Source organism: Ursus maritimus, unplaced genomic scaffold (assembly GCF_017311325.1).
Source record: "Ursus maritimus isolate PB19 unplaced genomic scaffold, ASM1731132v1 scaffold_5, whole genome shotgun sequence".
Classification (NCBI taxonomy): Eukaryota; Metazoa; Chordata; class Mammalia; order Carnivora; family Ursidae; genus Ursus; species Ursus maritimus.
Window position 1 is genome coordinate 37,774,685 of NW_024426663.1, and position 25,292 is coordinate 37,799,976.

Consider the following 25,292-nt stretch of genomic DNA (forward strand, 5'->3'; position numbering starts at 1 on the left):
AAAGTAAATACCATGAAATTTCTCAAATGAGCATATTTTCTGCTTTTGGTATCAGTTTTCTATCTTTAGTTATTAGCAACAATGAAATACTAAATTCTTCAAAGTTGTTACAAGTGTGCCAGAGAATAATCACAAAGCAGTACCTCAAAAACATCATCGTGATTAACAATATGCTTCAAATTCTCCGAGGCTTTCATATTTGTAGTCATGGGTAGACTCCCAGGACTAATCTCAGCTTCAGATTCACTGGTCTTCTGTAAAGAGTTTCCTATCATATACTTTTCTCTTTCATCAGCTTTGATTCTTACTGGAGTGGTACTTTCTGAAGTCTATGTAAAAGAAAAAACAACTCATATTCCTTAAAGCTCTATATCTATTTTTGTACTATAGTTCAGATTAGAATTTAAAAGTAGGGGAGCCTGGTTGGTTCAGTAGGAAGAGTGTGTGACTCCTGATCATGGGTTCAAGCCCCACAAAGGGTGTAGAGATTACTAAATATATATATTTAGTATATTTATATTTAGTATATATATATTTAGGCCATATATGCTCATTTGAAGAGTAGGTGGCCCCCAAAGGTTCACGAACCACATTAAACTTTATAATTTAGCTGAGGCTACATTTCACCTTTTAAGCTGCAAAGCTGGTGTTCATGAGTGAATCACTTAGCTCAGCACGCTCAAACTCAGGATGGTTAGAGTGTTTTCTGCTGATTGTGGAATGTATAGTAATTCTAGTGACATGAGAAAACTTCAGTTTCTGTAATATAGTATGGGGGGTAAAGTCCATTGAAGGAACACAAACTTTAAGGATCTGTGTAGGTTTCTGAAACATCCCAAGGAAATAGTCTGCATAGCAATTACATTTAAAATTAGAATTGGGTAGAGTGGATCAAAATGTTATCATGGGGAAAAAAGTATTTCTGTAACAATGAATTTTCTGACATTCCTTATCTTATTCTTGGTTCAGGCAAGATTTTTTAAAACCTATATTGACGCTATCCTGCCCACATGGAACGTCTGTACCATACTGAAGTGTAATAACAGCAATTAGAGAGTTTGCTATTATTCCAGCTTTTACTTCAGGTGGCTGAAAACACCACCCTAAATTTGAGAGGACATTATCGTGTATACAAAAAGGACCATTGTATCAATTATTATCTTAAAGTTTTAAAAAGCTTGAAATACGTTTTAGTCAATTATTTTGAGTTTTCTAACCTTCACACCCACATCATTATTTACAACTTGCTGATCTTCATGTGGTTTCAGATCTTTTCCAGAATCTTCACAAGTCTCTTCATCTTTTAATCTATGTACAATGGTTTGAACAGTTTTGACCATATTCTTAAGCTCATCTGGGTATGGTGTTGGATATCTCTTTAAATTTCCCTCCTAGAGAAATAAAATAAGTAAAATTTGAAATATGGATAAATATTTCTAACACCAACCTCAACATTTAATCTATAATCCATCTTAATCGTGTTGATTATCTGGCTCCTGGGGGTAACTTTAAACACAGATGACAGGCTATTGAAAGCATTTTAAACACAATAAAAGTATGGTTTTATCAATAGTGAAAGACTTCACAGTTACATATTTAACTAATGCTTGGAATGCTTTTTTTAGCAGATTTATATGTATTCCATTTTAAGATTTATGGTGTGGATATTGCCAACACTATCACTTGGCTTTGAAACAGTTACATTTTCCAGCTATTTACCCAGACACATATAAAATTCCTATATTTATATGTTGTCTTTTATGGCAGGAACCAAATACTTTCAAAGTCAGTCTAATTGTCATTTTCTGGGATTCAGCTAGTTTATATAAGGGAAAAATAATTACATCCACAAGTAATTTGGAAATGAATTATTTACTACTTCTGTCACTGCAACACAGATTCTCAATCCCATAAAGAAAAACATGTTCATAACAGAGTTCTTGATCCTAGAATCTAAATAATAAATCATTAAAGAAAGGGAAGAGGGAAAACAATCATGTATTTTTCTCTTGTCTTTATATTATGAAATTTGGCTTATAATAACACAGTTTTATACTGTTCTCAAATTCTTTCACATGACATTTGTGTAGGATCAATAAAACTTTAAATGCCTTGAGGGCAAGGAATGAAACCAGTAATCCTCTGTATCTCCCAAAACAGCACAGTAAGGTAAATAGCACCAAATAAATATCAGCAGACCTGTTTCAAACTTGAAGGAAGAACAGGACTCACCCTGGGAGGTGCCTCCCTTTCATCTTTGTCTTCATCACAGTCAAATGCCACTTGAGCCCGCTGTTTCCTCTGTTCCTCCCACAGTGAAGGATTAAAACTTTCATTATCTGATATGAACATAACTAGAGAAAAACAAACAAAAAACAAAAAAAATCTACTATATTTTACTGTAATTATGAAAAACATTACTTGCTCATAATTTTCTTGAGTTATAAACATTAAGATATGTCAAGAGTGGTCAATGCCAGCAGCATTAAATGTTACATTAACAACTAGGCTGTGATTCTAATATTTCTTTCTTTCTTTCTTTCTTTTTTTTTTTTTAAAGACTTTATTTATCCATTTGAGAGAGAGAGGGATACCACGAGTAGGGGCAGTGGCAGGCAGAGGAAGAGGGAGAAGCAGGCCCCACAAGTGGGGAGTGACGCGGGGCTTGATTCCAGGACCCTGGGGTCATGACCTGAGCCAAAGGCAGACACCCAACCAGCTGAGCCATCCAGGTACCTCCTAATATTTCTTTACAATATTAATCATATATGTTTTCATCCCTAAAGCTAAATTGCCTTCTTACCAGGAGGGTTCCCGAAAAGAATCTAACAATTACAACTCTAAGTAGATACGTGATTTTGTGCAGTTCCCCACAAAAAGCAGCACGGCAACAGTGCTACCTTTGGCAGCACATATATAACATGGTGATATATAAATTATTTCATCCAAGTTTTTGCATTCAGAATAATCTCCCCAATTCCAATATTGTTCATTACATATGCGGGATGAGGAGACAAAGACAAAGCGAGTTCTTTTGGTTAAAAAAGATTACCCTGATGCCGTGTAATTACATTTTTGCATTATACATTATACTTTACATACAGCTTTACTAAGTAAATAAAGCGCTTGCAAGATACTTTCTATATCAAAATGTAAGGAAAACTGAAAATCTAATATAAATGCAACACTACATATCTGCTATGCATTATAATATTGAAGGTAAAGATTCAACAACTGTTACATGTTTTCGCTTATTAGGCAGGTAAAAAAAATCTAAGCCTTAAAAATTAATCCATTTTGACTATTATGTATCACCCTACAGAAGGTTGTGCAATACGAGATAAAATCATAACCGTTTTCTGCCCACTAAACGAAAATGACTACACCTGCTCAAAACAAAAGGGAGTAAAAGCACTCAAAATTAGTTAATGGAAAAAATGAAATCCCTGGAATACCCCTATGTGGTCAATTTGAATATTTATGCAAAAGTAGCATAATTATCATTAACTTTTGGTCCTTATTGTGGGCTTCTTACCCTTCTTTAATATCATATACAAACAAAGAATGCCACAAAACCAAACACACAAGGAGAACTGAGTTTCTGTCTTCTGCTTTTTCTTGTCTTCAATACGTGGCTCAAGAATTTTTTTAAAAATAACTTTGTGGCGTTAATAGTTAATGAATTAGAAAGTTTCTTTTTGTTTGTGGAAGGTGGTTCAAATTCCTAGGAATTCCTATCGACTTGTGTGGTATACTAGGAAAGGCAAGCAGAGCCAAGCAGTTTGCAACAAACCCTATTTCCAGGATTCAGAAAATTCCCCTCCCATTTTAACCAGTAATTTCAATCACCAGCCTAGCTGAGAAATCTCTTAAGTGTTTTTACATCATGCCAAAGCAATCTTACACCAGAATTTTTTCAGAACCCCAAGGAAAGTAACTTTTACCATGCCTCTCATTCTTGTCAACTTCTGATCGGCTACACTTTCTACCCTTTAAGTATGAATCTCGCATCTTTTGAGATTCACGGCATCAAGTAATACTACTACTTTCTCTGCATTTTAGATGCCACTAGACCTGATCACCCTGGGATATTCATTGCAGACTCTAGTATTTGCCTAACAGCCTTTCTCTCCACCTAAAACCTGCCAATCTAGAATGGTAACAATGTGTGATTACCCCACAATACTACAATTTCACAGTTCTCAATTTCAATGTCCATTTGTACTTCACCAACGTGATTCATAACTGTGGTCACACTCAAGAAGTAAGTTTCTGTAAATTTTCCTCCTCCCTGACCACTACACTCATCCTTTCATATCATCCACTTCCTTATTATTGCTGGTACACTCTGAGTTCCTTACTATCCTTCTTATTCTTCCTGTAAAACCACTCTAGGTTTTACTTTCTTTTCTATTTGGCTTAGGTTTAATGATATATTATTTTAACCACTCTCACATTTCTTGCCCCTTTTCCTCAGGTTATACCTATCCAAAAAAACCCATAATGTGCTACTTCAATCACCTACCTTCTCTGCTCTGGAACTGCTCACTTCTCTCAGAGAAAAGTGACATCACCTTGTTGTTTAGAACCATTACAAATTTATGGTATTCCCTCATCTTTGCTCCATCTTCAGTGCTGCCCAGGAATCCTTCTATTTATCTCTAGTTGATTTCCCACTACAAATCACTGTCTTCAAAGGCCCTTCCCCTGGCCTCTAGAGGAAATTTTCTCTTTGACTTCAATGAGTAAAGAAATGCAATCAAAAGATTCAGACTGATAACTCCCTGACCTCTGCAACAACCAGTTTTCCCCAGCTACAATTATTATATGGATGCATATTTCCCATTCAACACCGATTCCTCTAAGTAGGCCCAAAATACCATCCTTCTCTTTCAAACTTATCCATCATTATCTCCCTTTAGAAAGCGAGCTGCTGCTGCTTTTTTTTTTTTTTTTTTTAAGAGTTTAGGTAATCTCTATACCCAATGTGGGCCTCAAACTCACAACCCTGAGATCAAGAGTGACATGCTCTACTGACTGAGCCAGCCAGGCACCACAGAACATGAGCGTCTTGAAGCAAGGATTTTTATCTTTAAATAGTTAGATCTAACCCACTGCTTGGCACATAGGTGCTCGATAAAAATGGAATGAATTAAATGTGAACCAAGTATCTATTCCCCTAAAACTGTATAAAACTCCAAGCCAAGAACATTGTATTTTCTGACTTGTTTATTTCTTTGAGGCACTATGATAAAGGAAAAAGCTTTTCTTGCATTTGAAAAAAAATTCACCCACCTGGCCATGTCAATGTAGTTTCTGATTCAGTATTTTAAGTGCAGTATGTTACAGTGCCTTCCTTGTAATAATACCTATAGTGAAATACCTTGAGAAATGTGTAAACTCTAAGAGGACTCAGAATATTATTTTTTTAAGTTTTATTTAAGTAATCTCTACAGCCAAGGTGGGGCTCAAACTCACAACCCTGAGATCAAGAGTCACATGCTCTTCCGACTGAGCCAGCCAGGCGCCCCAAGGACTCAGCATATTGTAACTGTATCTCAGACTTTTCCTTTTAAGACTCTTCTACTCTAAAATATGTTTCTCATACCAAACATTCAAAGGGGTAAGATTTTATTTTGCTACTTCTACTCTTTATATACAAATACATTTCTTACCTGAACTATGACCTTTTAGAAACAAACAGGGAATAAATTAAAACGAAAGAAATGATAGGAGGCCAGGTAAATTTGAATCATGAAAAGAGAAGACAGTAAGAGAGATCAAGGCATGAGTATACACATGATTAGAACAGTTCTGAGCAGGAGTCACCATTCTGTAAATGGTTAGATAATAAATATGTTAAGTTTTGTGAACCAAGAGACAAAATCAAGGATACTACAGTAGGTACTTACGAGAGAAATCACATTTCCAAAGATTACCAACAAATTTAAAATATACTAGTAATTGAGTACCACTTTTTGTTATATTATAAGGCAAATGAGAAGACTGAAGTTCTTACTGTTGGAGTAAAATTTTGCTTAACTGGCATTGACTATCATCACACTGATGTAAATATTCACCTGTAAAAACTATTCTTAGCTTGTGGGCCACACAAAAAACAGGTAGCAGGTCAGATACAGCCCATGGGCCATAGTGTGTCAATCACTCTTATTGGAACAAAAAGTGTCATGACACGGGGCGCCTGGGTGGCACAGCGGTTAAGCGTCTGCCTTTGGCTCAGGGCGTGATCCCAGCGATCTGGGATCGAGCCCCACATCAGGCTCTTCTGCTATGAGCCTGCTTCTTCCTCTCCCACTCCCCCTGCTTGTGTTCCCTCTCTCGCTGGCTGTCTCTATCTCTGTCGAATAAATAAATAAAATCTTTAAAAAAAAAAAAAAAAGTGTCATGACACAATATATTTATCTGATTGTTTCCTGGAAGGGCCTTCAGTGGCACCTCACAATTATGTATTTAACAGTTTAGTTCAGGGGCACCTGGGTGGCTCAGTCAGTTAAGCATCAGCCTTAGGCTCAGGTCATGATCCCTTGAGTACAGGGATTGAGCCCCGCACTGGGCTCTCTGCTCAGCTCCTCCCTCTGCCCTTCACCCTGCTCATGCTCACTCTCTCTCTCAATTAAATAAATAAAATCTTAAAAAAAAAAACCACAACAGATTAGTCCATTACTCAAATAAAAAATACACTATATGCCTTTGCCTAGTTTTATTCATTGCTGGAATCATGTTTGGTTATTTTAGTGTTAGTTAAAATGAAAGGAAAATAACATTCTGAAGTCTCTATGTGGCAGTAACAAAAGCAGTAGACAAAGCACTAATAACACATTAATATAATAAAAATACCAAAGATTAAATATGTCTTTTGGAGACTGGTTCCATCACAAAGGAAAAAGTAATTATGTTTGAGAATCTTCCTTCAGTATGATAACTGTATTGGATTTCTAATAATTACCAGTTTTTATTATTTTTCTGAAATAAAAGGAGCAAAATGAGAATAAGAACGAATTTTCCCAATTTCCTTTTTCTACCCTTTAGGACAGGGACAAAAAGCTATTAAATCTGGCTCACTTACCATTTCTGTATAGCTTACAACCTAAGAATGGTTTTAAAATTTTTAAATGTTGGGGCAAAACACCCAAAACATAAACAATTTCATGACACATGAAAATTACATGAAATCTAAATTTCTCTGCTCATAAAATTTTAATAGAACACACCTATGCTCATTTGTTAACACACTGTCTATGACTGTTTTTGCACGAAACAGGCAGCATCAAGTAGCCGCAACAGGAAAGTATGGTCTACGAAGACTATAATATTTATTAAATGGTTCTTTACTTACCTAATTTGCTAACCCATGCAACAGGACATTAAAGTCTCTTCTCTGCACTAAGAATTTATTCTCTTTCCTCACAAATATTTTAAGTATTAGCATTCTATCTTCCCACATAAAAGAACAAGTATTTGAATATATTATGTAGCTGACTGTAATACTATTAGAAATCATCTTCAGAGATTAAGTAGAAAATTGAGACGTAAGTCCCAGTGACTATGGCAAACAAAGAAAAAAAACACCTACTGACGTATCCAAATATTCACTATAATTCCCCAAAATGCACAAATAAGGGCATAAGCCAGAGTTGGTATATCTATTTTGAACTTCTTAATTTCTTTTTTTTTCCTTTGTAACCTCTATGCCCAATGAGGGGCTTGAATTCATGACCCTGAGATCGAGAGTCACATGCTCTACCAAATGAGCTAGCCAGGTGCCCCTGAACTTCTTAACTTCTAATGCACATATAGAGTACCTGCATAAAACAATACTTCAACACTACCTAAAATTAAGTATTCTACATTTTGTTATGAATACATTTCCAAACTATATTATTAAATATGGAAACTGGGGATCGATTTAAATATATGAAAGAGGGATTGTGCTTACAAACCTATTTTCTAAGCATTAACTATAGAGCCCCAATGAAGAAAGCTAATCACATCTGACTTCTCACAAGTCTTAACTTTTTTTTTTTTTTTTTTAAGATTTTATTTATTTGACAGAGAGACAGCCAGCGAGAGAGGGAACACAGGCAGGGGGAGTGGGAGAGGAAGAAACAGGCTCCCAACGGAGTAGCCTGATGTGGGGCTCGATCCCAAAACACTGGGATCACGCCCTGAGCCCAAGGCAGACGCTTAATGACTGTGCCACCCAGGCGCCCCTTAACTTTTAATTCAATTCAAAAGCTAAATAGTTTTGCTTCACCCAAATAAATCTCATTAAATAATTCCCATGAAATGATAACTTATCAAGCAGAGGAAGTCTTTTATTCCTTCTTGCAAAGAATAAGAAATAATTAGCACAGATAAATGAGTTCTCTATTTATCACCAACAATGGAACAGAAGTTAAATGATTTTAGTTTTTAATCTATTTAAGTATTTCAAAACTGTTTGCTAAACCTGCCAAAACAATGTAAGAATAATAACACCCAATTTGATTCTGTCATTGTACTAAGCACTTTACATCAAGTGCTTCTCATCTGCACAAAAACCCTGCAAAACGGATACTATTATCATTATTCCAAGATAAGGAAACGGAAGCTCAAGAATTTATTTAACTGGCTTGTGGTATATTTTATAAATTAAAATTAATGGTTAATTTAGATTTTTTTCTGCAGTGTTTTTATGTATTTAGAGTTAATTTATAAATAACTTTGGGCCATAAAGATTTTCACTGGTTTCAGAAAAATATACACATAAAAATTATATTTTTAGGTGCACCATAAAATATACATTACACACAGACACATAACATGTATAAAAACAATTTGCTCCTTAGTCTAAAAGGCTTTTATACCAAAACTGTTGAAAAACATGCGTGTACAATAGTACAGCATATTTATTCCCCTTTATAGGCAAAACATAAGAATTTAGAAATAACTTTTTAATCAGAATTCTACAAATTATCCTTATCTGGTATGCAGATCCAAGGGTAGTATTTAGTCTACAACAAAAGAAGTGAACAAAATATTTCCTGGTTCAATACTCGTAATTACATAACACTTGACATGCATTCCTAACATTTAGCTAAAGAATAGAGAGATCTATAATAGATAAAGTTGACTGCTTAATTTCAAGGAATCACTTAAGGAAGCACATGGTCTACATGTACCTCTAACTTCAACTATCTATAACCCTGAGATACTTATTTTCTCATTTTCAGAAATTTATTGACCAATTCTCCAAATTCCCTTCAAGCTAGTAAAAGTCTATGAGACTTAAAATTCACTTCACACCTATGCTGTGATTTGTTAGTATTTAAATTTTTAAAAGAAAAGAAATTCTTGAGTTCCTACCATCCTCAGTCCTTGGCTGCTGAGGGAACATGTAGTTAGTAAGCACCATTTTCTGGGTCTCTGAATCAGTCTCTTTTTGAAGAGGTATCAGGGGTTTGGACTAGGGAAAGAAAATAAATGTTTACTTTTCAATAATCCTAAAGCAAATACATACCCAGCAATTCTTCTGAATAAGTACTCACCATTTTTTCTAAAAGTACCAATGTGTAGATTACAAAAGCAAGCTTATATATACACAAAAAACGTTTAAGCATTGATTTGAAACCTTATAAGAATCTTAACAAAAAATTTAGTTTTTAGTATACAAAACTCATACTGTATTGCAATTACCACTGATTATCAATACAATTTAAAAACATCTCATATACCAAGTATACCCATAATCCAATAATTACTTATCACAGTGATTTAATAAAGCTATAAAACAAGCCTTTCCATTTTACATTACTGTGCCCCCTTTATGTTCTTTTCCCTTTGGGAAGAGGCTTTTATAGAAACGGTTTAGAAAGCTTAGTCTAGTTATCTACAGGTTAATTTTAGCTGAAAAGAGAGTATTTAAAACAAGTATTAAGTTGTAACCTGCTTCTCTCTTCTGTCTCTTGTCTCCATTAACGGTACCACAAATTACTCAGTGGTGAAACTGTAAACCTTTATAAATTATAAAGGTTATTTAGACCTCATTTTTTCTTAAGTCTTCTTTCCTAACTGGTTATAAACTGTTTTCAATTTATTCTTAATATAACTAATAACTTTTGCCAGCCTATTAACCTAAAATCCTACCAATCCAAGCCTTGGGTCAACTCCAAACAGGAGGGGGAACTACCCAATTTCTCCTTCACCTGCCACCCTATCAATTAAATCTTTAGACTTTTGTGAAAACTCTGCAGCTAGCTAAATCCATCCTATAATCTTACTCCTATTCAAACATTTCCTCCATGCCCCTCAATTTTTCTGTGGTAAACAAACTGCCCTACATCTCGAACATCTTCACTGGAAACTTTCCTTGACCTCCTCAGATGACAGAAATGGTAGATCTATTCCTTCCCCAAAGATAGTGCTCCCCTTAAGTCTTCTCAAATACAGGGGTGCTTATTCTCCCACAGCTCATAAACCCTGGGTTAGGGGGTAGATTTAGAGCTTACAAATGCTATGAGATCATCACACTTATCTCTTCAAGTATAAATACCTGTTCTTTTGAGGGATATTCAACTTTGCCTCTACCATTCTGAACTCTGCCTCTGCCATTCTATCTTTCCTAATATCCACTGACCTCCCATCTATTCTTGATTCTTTTATGACAAACTTTCCATAGTCATGGATAATTCAATAGATATAAAATGTAAATGACATGGTCATTCTCTTAACCCACGGATGTCTTAGCAGATGAGAAGTACATGAGAAAGGGGAAAGCAGTCTACTTAGATGAACGTAACAAAATTATTTGGAGGCTTTTAAAAACAAATCACCCCAGGGTGCCTGGGTGACTCAGTTAAACGTCCACCTTTGGCTCAGATCATGATCCCAGGGTCCTGGGATTGAGCTCTGTGTTGGGCTCCCTGCTCAGTGGGGAGCCTCCTTCTTCCTCTCCTTCTGCCGCTGCCCCTGCTTGTGCTCTCTCTCTCTCAAGGAAATAAAATCTTTAAAACAAACAACAAATCACCCCTGAAATGGTTCTAAAACCAACTGTGGCAATAACTGCACAATTCTATAAATATATTAAAAAGCATTCAATTGTACACTTTAAAATGGGTGAATTGTATGGTAAGTAAATTATATTTTAACAAAGATGTTATAAGAAAACTAATCATCTGCTATTTATGGAGTACAAAGACAGAAAAAGAAACTCAGAACTATTTACCAAGCCTCCCCATTCCCTAAAACATCTAATTCTAGTGATCTCTATTCCTATTTCTTTTTTTAAATTTATTATTATTTTTTTTAGTAATCTCTACACCCAACATGGAGCATGAACTCATGACCCTGAGATCAAAAGTCGCATGTTCTTCGGACTGAGCCAGCCAGGCACCACTCTATTCCTATTTCACTTCAGATATTCATTCTACTCCCTTTCCATAATTCCCACAATATATCCAATAAATATTCATCCTCTGAAATCTAAAATCACTCATTCAACAAATATTTGCTTATATTTGCCCTTTATATGCTGAAGTACCATGACAGGCACCAGGTATACAATGGTTACTGATTTGGGAGAGCTTACAATACATGAGAGGAAAGATAGGGATAACAAAATGAGACATTACAACATGATTTAAGTACAGGATGGAGAGGGTACAGGGAGTTAACAGAACACATAGGAAGTGTTCACTTATCACAAACTTGAGTGATTAGGAAAGCATTCCTGAGAGAATAACTTCCTACATGATGAATAGGCTTTAGCCAGGTAAGAAGGGGGAGAGAGAATGTTCCAAGAGAGAACTCATCTGGGGATATGAAAATGAAGGTGTAAGGGATAGAGATGAAGACAGAGGATGAGCAAGATCTTGAAGGATACAATATGGAGAAAGGAGAAGTCATGAAAAGGTTTTAAATAGATTAGTGCTGGAACCAGATAAAAGGACATTTGTAGTGTGGTTCAGAATGAAATAAGGGTGATATGAGATTGGAAGTGGTGCCAACACTGGAGGCAGAGACCTGTTAGGAATCTCAATAGTCCAAGTCAACACTGTCCAGCATAAATACAAAAGTGAGACTAAAATGAGAACCATAGATAGTTTATAAATTTTTGGCAGGTGCATGTATTTAAAAAGCAAAAATAAGTTAAATTTTGATAATGCATTAAATTTAACATATCCTATATATTTAAAATATAATTTTGATGTGTGATCAATAAAAATTGCAATGTGACATTTTACTTCCTTTGTTTATACTGTATATACAAAATCCAGTGTGTATTTTACACTGAGAGCACATCTCAATTTGGACTACACACATGACAGTAGTGCCTACTGTAATGGACAGTGCAGGTCTAAGTAAAAGATGATACACTCTATGATGAACAGTAGTTAAGAATTATACACCCAAGTCTTTGTCTCTAGCAAGTACTTTTTACTGATCCAGGGAACCCAGGAAAAGAAAAAGATTTGGAGCACAGGATGGAATGTTCACTTTTGAGCTATCTGATTTTGAGACATCTAGGTGGCAATGTTAAGTAGACAATGATTGTGCAGTTCAGGAAAGAGAACTGAGCTGAGGATAACTGTTAGGAATAACGGGCATACAGGGAGTAATTGCATCTTTCCTAGAGGAAAGTATAGGAAAAGAAACTAAAGAAGAACCTACAGTACTACATGGGCCACCAACATATAAAAGACTGGCAGAAGAAAAATTCCTGAAAGGAAACTGAGGAGTGGTCAATCACAAGGACAACCAGTAGAGAATGCTAAGACAGACACCATGCAGTGCTCTCTCTCCAGTGTTCGACACTTGCTAGTCAATTTCACCAAGACTGACACTCCCTTGAACTTCCAACTTTATCACCATCATTCTTTCTCATCTTTGCTTCTCTCTTTGTACCTCACTGGATCTCATTATAACCAATTTCCTGCCAATTACCAAGACCTCCTTGCTGCATTGTCTTTCTTTTACACCTTGATGGCAAAGCTGCAACCCACAATCATACCAATCCTGCGCTTTGTCTGTATCACACAATTGAGCAAATTAGTTTAACTACGAGTTTGTGATAACCAACTTCAACAGGAATCTCAATGTTGCCTGAAAACCCTTCCATGTTTCCTAAATTATATTCTGAAGATACTATTTTCTAAAAGATTTTAAAAAACCCAAAAAACAAAAATAGGATTTAACAACTGGTTGGAAACTGCTACATTCCAAGAATTTCAACATAAACATTTTTAGCTCTCCCTCTCACAAACATCAGACCAAGCTGCCTTCAAAAGGATAAGAATTCCTGCCACAGTTTTATTTTTTTAAAGATTTTATTTATTTGTCAGAGAGAGAGAGACAGAAAGAGAGAGTGTGCACAAGCAGTGGGAGCAGCAGGTAGAGGGAGAAGCAGGCTCCCCGATGAGCAAGGAGCCCGACGTGGGGCTCGATTCCAGGACCCCAGGATCATGACCTGAGCCGAAGGCAGATGTTTAACCAACTGAGCCACCCAGGCGTCCCTCTACCACAGTTTAAAATTCTATCAGTCACACACCAGTTATCCAACTCCCTTCTCATATTCTTAATCTCATTCTCCACACAGCCTCCTTGCAACAACCTATAAAAATGTTCTCTAATACTAAAGGATTCCTTCTTACACTGTCCCAGCTACCAGTTTATTTTCCACTACTCCTTTTCTTTCTCATCCAACCTTCTTAAAAGCTTAATCAACAACTCTATGGTTCCATTCTCTCATTTATTCATTTCTTAAATTGCATCAATTGGGTTTTTGATGTACTCCTCTAAAACTACATTAGCTATCGTCGAAATAAGTTGGCAAGTTTTAACTTGCCAAAATATAATGCATATTTTCCAGATTTCATTTGAATTCACCCCCTCCAACAGCATTACAACTTCTTCCTTTAAGCCAGTTGCCTCATCCTTAACTTGAATCTACTGTCATATAGTTTTTCTTCTCCCTCTATGGCCACTCTTTCTAAGCCTATCAATCTACCTGCCTCTTAAATGTTAGTAATAAATACATAAATAAATACATGTATGTATGTATGTTAGTATTCCGCAGGATTCATCCATCCCTAACAATTAAATAATAAATTCATAGAATCCCTTTTGAGAAAATAATAAAAGCTATGAAACCACCCCCTAAAAAAAGTGATTAAGATGATGGGCTGAGCTCCTATATCTCTTCTTGGACAGAAATCTTCAAAAAAATTTTTCTTAATTAAAAAAACAAATGGAATAAGTCTATAATGGTCCTGGAGAAAAGGAAATTGTGCCCTCAGGGGCAGTTCTGAGAAATCCCAGGAGGTTCGAAATTAAAAGAATAGAGAAACCAAGAGCACAGAAACCACAATATAGAACAATGTCGGGTCAGGGTCAGGGGGAGCGGGGATCATGGCTACTAGAATTATTCTCTAGGTACCTAACCAGATATATCAAAGGTAATTCAAACTTAACATGCCTAACTGGAACTTAATATCTTCCCATAAACCTATTTCTTTCTGTTGCAGTTTCTCATCTTGATTACTGTACCAATATCCAGCGAGTCACTCCAGCCACATCTCTGAGGCTCATCTTTGCTTTTACTTCCTTTCTCATCACACATATGCATTCTTCATATACTCTACTGATGCGGCCTTTTAAATTATGCCTTAAATACACCCTCTATTCCCTGGCCCAGTTACTATATCTTACTTCAAGCCAACATTTTCTTTTGCCTTGAATATGGCAATGCCCTCCAACCAGTCTCTCCTGCCTTCACACCTGGCACCATCACCCCTGCTAAATCCATCTTTCACAATGCAGCCTAAAAGCTTTCCAAAATAACAATTTGATCCTACTACTTCCTTGTTCATGTTATACAGATTCACCATCAACTACAGTAGGGTTGACATGTATCACGGGATCACTTCTTCCTCTTAAACTGATGGCATATATAAATAACTGATTTGACTATGATGACCAAACGCCCAACTTGCCTGGGACATTCGCATTTTACACATGCTGATCTGACATAATTATCATAAAGCCCCTTTCACTATCAAAAGTGTCCTAGTATGGACAATAAATTACAGTCACCCTAATCACAGCAATTTTCCACTGAGCCTGAATAAGACTTATGAATTTTTTTTTTTAAGATTTTATTTATTTGACAGAGACAGAGATAGCCAGTGAGAGAGGGAACACAAGCAGGGGGAGTGGGAGAGGAAGAAGCAGGCTCCCAGCGGAGGAGCCTGATGTGGGGCTCAATCCCAGAATGCTGGGATCACGCCCTGAGCCAAAGGCAGATGCTTAAGGACTGAGCCACCCAGGCGCCCCAAGACTTCTGAATTCTTAAAACAATCTTTCAGAAGCCACTCATAATTTATCAGAGTTAACATGCAAGTTAAAAAAAAATTCTATTCACCTTTCTTGAAATATAAAGCAAGTTCCTCTGCATGGCATACAAGATTCTCCATGACCTGGTACCTGTCTACCTCTCTGGCCTCATTTCCTACTCTTCCACTCAAAGGTTATATTCTAGTCACAATGAACCACTTGTACAGTTACTGAGTACATGAAACTTCTTCACCAAAGAGTGCTTGGGTTTCGGGGCGCCTGGGTGGCTCAGTCGTTAGGCGTCTGCCTTCGGCTTAGGCCGTGATCCCGGCATTCTCCTTTTGGGGTGACTCTCTTCCCTACGCTCCGTCTTTGATCTTCTTTTCTTCTCTACCCTCTCTCCCTAGTAATTTTATGCAGGTCCATGGTGCTAAATGGAACATTTGTATGAAGCTGACTCTCAAATTTGATCTCCAGCCAATACCTGACATTCCTACATTCCTTTTCACCATCTCCATTATTATCACAAAAGCTGAAGCCCAACAACACCTCCTTCTAAACTACTCCAACAGCGTCCCTACTGAACTTTCTCCTTCCAAAACAGAATATTCCACTCATAACCTTAGCACCCAACTATGGTCCATTCCTCACACAAGTGTCAAAACGATCTTTTAAAAATGTACAATACCTCTTGCCATTCCCTGGCAGGAAATACTTCAGTAGATTTCTATCTAATTCAGAGTAAAATCCCAACTGGTTAGTATGGCCTACAAGATCCTATGTCACCTAGTTCCAGTTTTCCTCTCTGATCTAATCTTACTCAATTCTCTTCCTTGCTCACTGTATTCCAAACATCAGGGCTTTTATCTATTTCTCAGTTACACCAAGCTCATTCTAATATTGGGAAATTTACTCTTAATATTTAAATGTACCTCCTCTCCCAACTCACTGCCCTAGTCTATGCATGGCTCACTCCTAATTTCATGTAAGCATCTGATCTACTGGTTCCCTTCCTTAGAGAAAGATACTTCCTAAATCACCATATTTAAAATAAGATGTTTACTCTTGCCCTGCTACTCTTCTAATGCCTATCAAGTTGGTTTTCTTTGTAGCTCTGGCATATTATTACATAATTACTTGTTTCTCTCTAACTCCCTTGAAAATGTAAGTTCAATGAGAACATAAGAAGATGCTGTTTGTTTCACCAATATATCTCAAGCTCCCAGAGCAGTTCATGACCTATTGTAAGCCTTCAATAAATGTTTATCAATCAAAGAAAAGTCCAAGGAATAACTCATAGTTCCTTAGAAACATTTCTTTAAGGTGTGCAAAAGTGTTTGATTAGAAGCATAATTTAAATTGATTATTAAATGTCTATAGATATATGCCACAGAGGATCACTATAACAACTTTAAGAAGTTAGAGAATATTGAGTCTGATTTCTTAATATATATTTTACAGATTCAGGAGAAATTAGACAAGTTCAATAGGATTCATTGTTTTGAATCTACACAAGCTGCACAAAAATATCTGTATCTAAATATTTTCCAAGACTTTTCTTATATATATTTTAAAATGTATACCAGAACAGAACTGCTCTTAAATGAGCCCATGTAAATTATTATGCATAATCATATAACACAATTGGAATTCCAGTAATTTACAAAATCAGAATGCCTACCTGATTATCTGAGAGCCACATAGCAGTCAACTGTTGTAGCTTTGTAAAGCTAAAGGGCAAATTCTTTAATCTGTGGAGAAAATACAAACAAAATTAAAATAACAAATGTTAAAATGTAAAGAGCAAAACCTAATGGGCTTCTAAACCACAATGTACTACTGAATATGAAAATAGGAGAAAAATGTTTAATTTAGGAGAGAACCCAATATAGTTCTTTGACATAAGATATAAGACAAAATACTATTCAGTTTAATAAGAATTCACTTTAAAAAAATAATTCTTCAATTGAATCAATTCAGCTAGCAGAAAAATGGATAATCTAATAACCCCCCAAAGAATTATCTGCTAGGAAAAAATGTTAACCATCCCTACTTTAATGCAAAGACAAGAACACATTAAGCAATATCTCATAACATTGCTTTGGATATTTTATTTGTATTCAGAAAGAACTACAGGAAGCCTTAGTGATAGTTTGTTATAAAAACTGCACTGTTCTGTATTCTGTGGTGCGCCAGCACTTCCATATTCCAAAGACTATTTAAACATTATAATGAATAAAAAACAAAGTAATATTAACAACTCATCAGAATGCCAAATTAGAACAGCACCTATTTAAAAAGAATGTTTACTCAAACCTTCTATCTTATTATGCCTATCCACTCTGCTATGCCATCTTCCAAGGCAATCTGCTAGAACCTAGGGCTCTAGCTTTGGGGTACAAAGTATGTCCAGAAATGAGGACTGAATTTTAAAAAAAGGCAGTGGTTATTCTTAAATAAAATGGAACAGTCCAAATACCCTAATTAGTCAGAAAACTGGGCTTACATTAAAGCTCTACTTTACGAGCTAAATGAGTCACCTTAAATTTGAGTTTCAATTTTCTCCTCATAAAATGACAATACCTATTATACTATTTCGTAGTGTTGTTTTAAAAACTTTGTAAATGCTCTACAAACATTCTTTTATCATTATTAGTATTTTTACCTCAAGAAAAATTATGGACAGTCTGTTCTTAATTTAAACATTATTCCAATTTAGTAACTCTAGTGTTCTATTTGCTCTGGACCCTGACTGTGTTGCCCAAGCTATGCGAATGGGTGCCTAATCACATCTCTGCTTAGAAAAATACAGGGAGTAGATTAGATGAAAAGCTGCTTCATTCAGCAGCAGTATTAAGGTGAAGATAACGACTTTAGGAATAAAAAAGGTGATTATAAGGAAAGGACAGCTATATAGCTCAAGCTGTAAGTTATATAGCTGAAGTTGACACAAAATAAACTATGACAAATAACCACAGTATAAAAAACACAGGTAAAATCAGGTCATTCTTTCAAATGAAAATTCTATTTAAAACCCAAAAATATATATGAAAATAACATGCCATTTTTCTATTAAATAATGAAACTTGAATTTCATCCATCAACGTCTTTTATAAACCAACATTATTACAAACCTATTGTCACTTAAGTTGATGACTTTTAATTTTTGCATATCACCCATTTCCTCTGGAAGTGTCTCAAGTTTATTGGAATGGAGAAATAGCACAGTTATATTTTTCCAGCTTCCAATCTGAAAAAGAAACATAAAACTGGAGATCAAAATTCTGGCCTATTGCTTAACAGACAGAAGTAAAATATTATTTCCAAGTTATGAAAACAGTCTCCTCACTTATAAAATGAAATATATTTTCTCCTTTCAATTATTAATTTTCATGTATAAAGAAAAGTATTTAGGTATCTCTGTAAATCAGTATAGCTAATTATTATTTAAAAATAGATAACAGAGTTACATAATTATTTCTAAAGAAAACAGATAAAACCATACTGGATGGCTATAATAAATAACATGAAAAAAATTCAAAGCAAATTTAAAATACAATACCTCTGGGGGTAACTGTTGTAAATAATTATGATCTGCAGCAAAGGTTCTTATATTAGTAAGCTGCCCAATAGACGAAGGCAAAGCTTCAACTTCATTGAAGCTACAGTCCAGTTCTTCTATTGATACTAGCCTAATTAAAACAGAAAACACATTATTTTAAAAAAGTTTCCTATATAGAACCAAAATTGAAGAATGTGTAAACATTTGAACTTGACTTTAACAAATCTAGAAAAACTCTATTTCCACTAAGCTTAACTTAACAATAAAAATAAGACTACCTTTATAAAAAAACCTACCCAACCTATAACTAATTACTTATTTAAATGTTTATGGAATCTCCTTTAGATGCTGTTTATGCACTTATCTGAAAATATATATGGTTGAATGAAATATATACATACTGTATTTAAACATAAACATATAAAGCTGAATGAAAGTAAAGTCTTCTATCGATGCAGAAAAATCTTACCCTCCTATAGAGTCTGGAAGATACATTAATTGATTTTCATCTATTTTAAGAGTTGTTACATTCTTCAATGAACCTATTTGAGGGAAGAAATAATATACAATTTTCCAGCTTGAACTAGAATTCAACCAACAGTCAATGTGAACGCATATTACATTTGACATGAATCATACAGAACTTTCTTAATCAACCTATCTAAAAGAGAAATCAACCTAACCTCATAACTCTGTACTCCCTTACCCTATATTTTCAATTTTTACCAATATATCACTTTTTAACCTTAGTGTATATTTATCTATTTTACTCCTGTTAAAATGTAAGCTTCATTAAAGTAGGGACTTCTGTCTGCTTTGTTCACAGATGTAGCCAAGCTCCTTAAAACAATGCCATGGCACAAGTGAGCACAAACAAAAAGGAATGGTAGGTGTATAAAATTCATAGGTATATGGCAAACTATTCTGTGTATTCTAAATACTAAAATAATAAAAAAACGGAGTTTAATTTAAAACTAAAAGTGTTTATGAATAAATTATAGAACTTGCAAAATGTAACCAACAGGTATGTAACTCAATAAATATATAAAAATATTTTTTGGTTTTTATGTTCAAACATCATGAAGATGGCAAGATTTATGTTTTTGTTCTTGACTCAAAACAATTCAATTTCCTTGAAGCATCATCAGACTAAGAGCAACTACACAAATATAGAATCTAAGGGGATTTGCTAAACTGGTTTGTTTTCTCATCTGTGAGTCTAAAATGGAGAATGAAAAAAGTTACTAGATAAGGGCTATGAATAGGAGTTAAAGTTTGGATAAATTAACCTCTTTTTAAAGAGTTTAAATTTTATTATAGTGATAAAAATGACATTTCCTTAAAGAAAAATATAGTAATGTCAACCAATAAGTAAAATGTGTAACTTATAACATGAGGAAAAAATTCAAGTAAGATTTGTGACTGGAAGTACAATAAAACTAGCTCATAACATATAAAATTTGATTTATGAAAGCTTTGAGTGAAATAATGGCAAAAATGTAATTTCTGAGATTTTACATCAGTAAAAACTGATTACATGAGTTAGAAAGCAATACAAACCAATAGTCTCAGGCAGTTGTTGAAGTGAATTGCTTGATAACAAGAGATCTTGAAGGTTTTCACATGCTGAAATTCCTTCTTCAATCATTTCAATATTATTTTTGGAAACATCCAAATATGCGAGCTGTTTCAAACTACCAATAAACTGTAAGTAAAAAAAGGAAATCTAAGGACTATATTAAGTGAATTTATGGCTAGTTTAGGTAATAAACTCAATACCAAGTTATAATTCATAATGAAATGTTTATGTGAGAAAAAAGATTCAATTTTTTATTAAATGCCATAAGAAATGTATTCAGTAATAAAGCCAGGAGCTCCTGCTAAGAGCCTACTAGGGCGACAATGGACATATACTTTTCTTTGGGAACTCAGCTATCACCACTGGCTAGGGCAATAGGACATACAGGGACTCTTAGGTTCTCTGGGTATGGAATAAATAAATGTCACTCGATAAGACAGAAACTACACAGAAAATATCCCACTTTAACAATTCTCTGGACAAAATGAATTAGGATATAAACTCAATTGCAACCATTGGGAAGGACACACTCCAGGTCCAGGAAATTAAAAAGAGTCTATTTTACAAAGTTTACTATGGTAATTTTCTGATTTTACTCAAGAATGTATTGATAGTAAAAAAAAAAAAAAAGGCTATTTGCTTCTATTAACAATTAAATAATCATCCTTTAAAAAAAAGGAATCTGAAAATGTACAATTCATAAAACTGCAAAGAACAGATTGCAATAAGAGAAGCCATTTAAAATTTGATATACATACCCCTGGAATAAAAGTCAGTCTATTACCATCCATCCAAAATTCTTTCAATCCACTTAGTTGCTCAAGTACTTCAGGCTGTTTGGATAAGAAGGGGGTGGAGGGATTCAATAATTTACCTGAATTTTTTTGTCAAAAGAAGCTCTAGGGAACTTATAATGGTAACTTCTGGTTTAAAACACTTAATAAATAACTGGGGGGGGGGTGGCATGGAGTGGAGCCAAGACTCTAGACTTTTCACTGTATTATAGTTACCACAGTGGTACTACTAAAAGAGAACTCAAAGGTAAGCATTCCAGAAGAGTAGATTGCATAAAACTCATTTAAGCTTCTGATTACACAACAGGCTCAAGTATTTATAAAACTAATAAAGAAATAAAAATAAGTCCCATAGCTTTCAAGAGTACAATAAAAAGATACTCTCAATCATTATCTGTAAAAAGATTCAGCCTTTTCCTCATGACCCAGCAATGGCACTACTAGGTTATCTACCCCAAAGATACAAATGTAGTGATTCTAAGGGGCACCTGTGTCCCAATGTTTATAGCAGCAGTGTCCACAATAGCCAAACTATGGAAAGAGCCCAGATGCCCATCAACAGATGAATGGATAAAGAAGATGTGGTATATAGATATACAATGGAATACTACTCAGCCATCAAATAAATGAAATCTTGCAATTTGCAATGCCACGGATGGAACTAGTGGGTATTATGCTAAGTGAAATAAGTCATCAGAGAAAGACAATTATCATATGATCTCACTCATATGTGGAATTTAAGAAACAAAAGAGAGGATCATAGGGGAAGGGACGGAAAAATAAAACAAGATGAAATCAGAGAGTGAGACAAACCCTAAGAGACTCTTAATCATAGAAAGCTAAGGATTGCTGGAGGGGAGGGAGGTGGGGGATGGGGTAACTGGGTGATGTACATTTAAGGAGGGAATGTGATGTAATGAGCACTAGGTATTATATGAGACTGATGTATCACTGAACTCTACCTCTGAAACTAATAACGCACTGCATGTTAATTAAATAAATTTAAATTATAAATAAACAAATAAAATGGGGGGAATAGAATCAATTAAGAATTAAGAAAACTAGGGGCGCCTGGGTGGCACAGTCGTTAAGCGGCTGCCTTCGGCTCAGGGCGTGATCCCAGCATTCTGGGATCGAGCTCCACATCAGGCTCCTCCGCTGGGAAGCCTGCTTCTTCCTCTCCCACTCCCCCTGCCTGTGTTCCCTCTCTCGCTGGCTGTCTCTCTCTCTCTCTGTCAAATGAATAAATAAAATTTAAAAAAAAATTAAGAAAACTAATTCATCATTAATTACTTATCAATTAACTATTCTCTATGACACTATATATCATTATACATTTGTCCAAACCCACAGAATGTACAACACCAGAAGTAAAACCTAATGTAAACTATGGATCTCAGGTAATTATGATGTGTTAATGTAGGTTCATCAAGTGTAATAAATGTACCACTCTGGTGGGGGGTGTTGATAATGGGGGAAGTTACACTCGTGTGGGAAGGGTGTATATGGGAAATCTCTGTACCTACCCTTCAGCTAAAATTTGCAGTGAACCTAAAACTGCTCTAAAAAATAAAGTCTACTTTAAAATAAAAAGATTTGGCCTTTTATGAAAAGGACAAAGATATTCCCTGATGACTAGGAGGGAGAAAAATAAAGAAAAAACAACTTAACTGTCCAATAATAAGGGAAAGGTAAATAAACCAAGGTATAATCACATGATATGTACATTCTGTTATTTTAGACTCTTAGCAATTATATAATGAAATATTATTTTTAATATGCTGTTGATAACCAAAAAATTAATCAGAGGGTTGCAGTGGACCCTGGTATTGAGATAAAATTTGATCTTGGGCATTTGCCCTTGCAGGCTCTACTGAATGCATCCTTCAAAGGTATTTCTGTCACCACACAACCTCCGTGCAGTCACTGACACTATGACGGCATAGAGTATCATCATATCTAACCAACATAATAACACAATATATAAAAGTCACATCATTCAGATTTACTGCTAATGTATAAATATAGGTAAGAATTCTAGGTGTATCTTGGACTAAAAGAAATATTTTTTTGTGCTTTACCTGTTAATCATTCTAAGGGTGAGTTTTTAAAAAATGTATAATGCTGCAGACCGAAATGGTACAAAAATTAATGATTCTGAATGTTATTGATTCATAGAATAATTAAGATTTTTCAAATAGTTAATATGGATGTAGATTAATACTTTTAAAAACCTTAAGAGTACAACAGCTTAACAAGTTAGAAAGCACAGTGCATGTATTTTTTCACAAGGGGTTAAAAACTTCCACAACACACAATAAAACCCATCATAAAACATCTTCAATTAAAATATAATACAGAATATGCAAGTGTATTTTAGAAAAAAAAAAAAAAAGCCAAAACCACCATGCTCTTCCACTGACTTGAGCTGTAAGTTTACTCTATTTGATGAGCAAATGTTTAACACCCACAGGGCAATCATGAAGCTGAGAATACTGAGAAATTCTTGTTCTTATCATTTGACAGCAGACACAAGAAAAGATGCTCAACATCACTCATCATCAGGGCAATGCAAATCAAAACCACAATGAGATATCACCTCACACCTGTCAAAATGGCTAAAATCAACAACACAAGAAACATCTGGTGTTAACGAGGATGTGGAGAAAAAGGAACCCTCCTGCACTGTTGGTAGGAATGCAAACTGGTGCAGTCACTGTGGAAAACAGTACAGAGGTTCCTTAAAAAATTAAAAATATGATCCAGGAATTCCACTCCTAAGTATTTATCCAAAGAATATGAAAACACTAATTCGAAAAGATATGCACCCTGTTTATGGCAGCAATATTTACAATGGGCAAAATATGGAAGCAGCCCAGGGTCCACTAATAAATGAATGGATAAAGAAGATGTGGTATGGGCACCTACCTGGGTGGCTCAGTTGGTTAAATGTCTGCCTTCGGCTCAGGTCATGATCTTAGGGTTCTGGGACTGAGCCCCCCATCTGGCTCCCTGCTCAGCAGGGGAGTCTGCTTCTCCATCTCCCATTCCCCTCCCCCTGCTTGAGCTCACTCTCTCTCTTTCTCTATAAATAAATAAAATCTTTGAAAAAAAAAAGATGTGGTGTGTGTGTGTGTGTGTAATGCAATACTACTCAGCCATAAAAAAGAATGAGCTCTTGCTATTTGCAACATGAATGGCTCTAGAGAGTATAATGCTAAGCGAATGAAGTCTGTCACAGAAAAAGAAACACCACATGATTTCACTCATATGTGGTATTCAAGAAACACAATAAATGAACAAAGAAAAAAAAGAGACAAACCAAGGATCAGATTCTCAACTACAGAGAACAAAGTGATAGTTATCAGAGGGGAGGTTGGTGGGGGATGGGTGTAATAGGTGAAGGAGATTACGAGTGCTCTAGATGAACACTGAGTACTGTGTAAGTTGTTGATCACCATATTGTATACCTGAAACTAATATAACACTGTATGTTAATTATACTAGAATTAAAAAAAAAAAAAAAAAAAGACTAGGGGCACCTGGGCGGTACAGTCAGTTAAAATGTCAGACTCTTGGTTTGGGCTCAGGAAGAGATCTCTAGCCCTGCCTCAGGCTCTGCATTCAGTGCAGAGTCTGCTTGAGATTCTCTCTTCCTCTCCCTCTTACCCCCTACCCCCTCCCACCCCATGAGCTAGCTCTTTCTCTCTCAGATAAATAAATAAATCTTTTTAAAAAAAGACTATCATTTGAAATCTACCATAATTTTAAAAACCACACTTATAAACATAACGGAACAAAATTTAATGATGATGATATTCAAGCCAATGAATTCCTCTTCAGAAAAAAATATCTAGCTTATTTTCTGAGTTCTTTTGGAGAACTCACTAAAGACAAAAATCTACTTACATATTCCTTTTCCTTTTGATTCTATATCAAAGCACACTTTGCATACAAAACAGAAACAATTCAGAGGTCTTATTACCAACTGAAAAATAACAGTTCTTTCAAGCAATGTTCTCCCTTT

General features: G+C 35.2%; 1 protein-coding gene across 5 annotated transcripts in view; it reads right to left on the reverse strand.

Moving 5' to 3' along the window:
- ERBIN (erbb2 interacting protein) overlaps positions 1-25,292 on the reverse strand; it is a 121,798-nt gene that overhangs the window by 25,793 nt on the left and 70,713 nt on the right. For all 5 annotated transcript variants that reach the window (XM_040622223.1, XM_040622224.1, XM_040622221.1 and 2 more), the window contains exons 9-18: positions 21,230-21,304; positions 20,453-20,597; positions 19,362-19,434; positions 18,893-19,022; positions 18,465-18,580; positions 17,012-17,081; positions 9,367-9,466; positions 2,233-2,354; positions 1,218-1,391; positions 144-329 (exon numbers count right to left, since the gene is read on the reverse strand). In XM_040622223.1, coding sequence (XP_040478157.1) covers positions 144-329; positions 1,218-1,391; positions 2,233-2,354; positions 9,367-9,466; positions 17,012-17,081; positions 18,465-18,580; positions 18,893-19,022; positions 19,362-19,434; positions 20,453-20,597; positions 21,230-21,304 — 1,191 coding nt within the window. The remainder of the gene's footprint in view (positions 1-143; positions 330-1,217; positions 1,392-2,232; positions 2,355-9,366; positions 9,467-17,011; positions 17,082-18,464; positions 18,581-18,892; positions 19,023-19,361; positions 19,435-20,452; positions 20,598-21,229; positions 21,305-25,292) is intronic.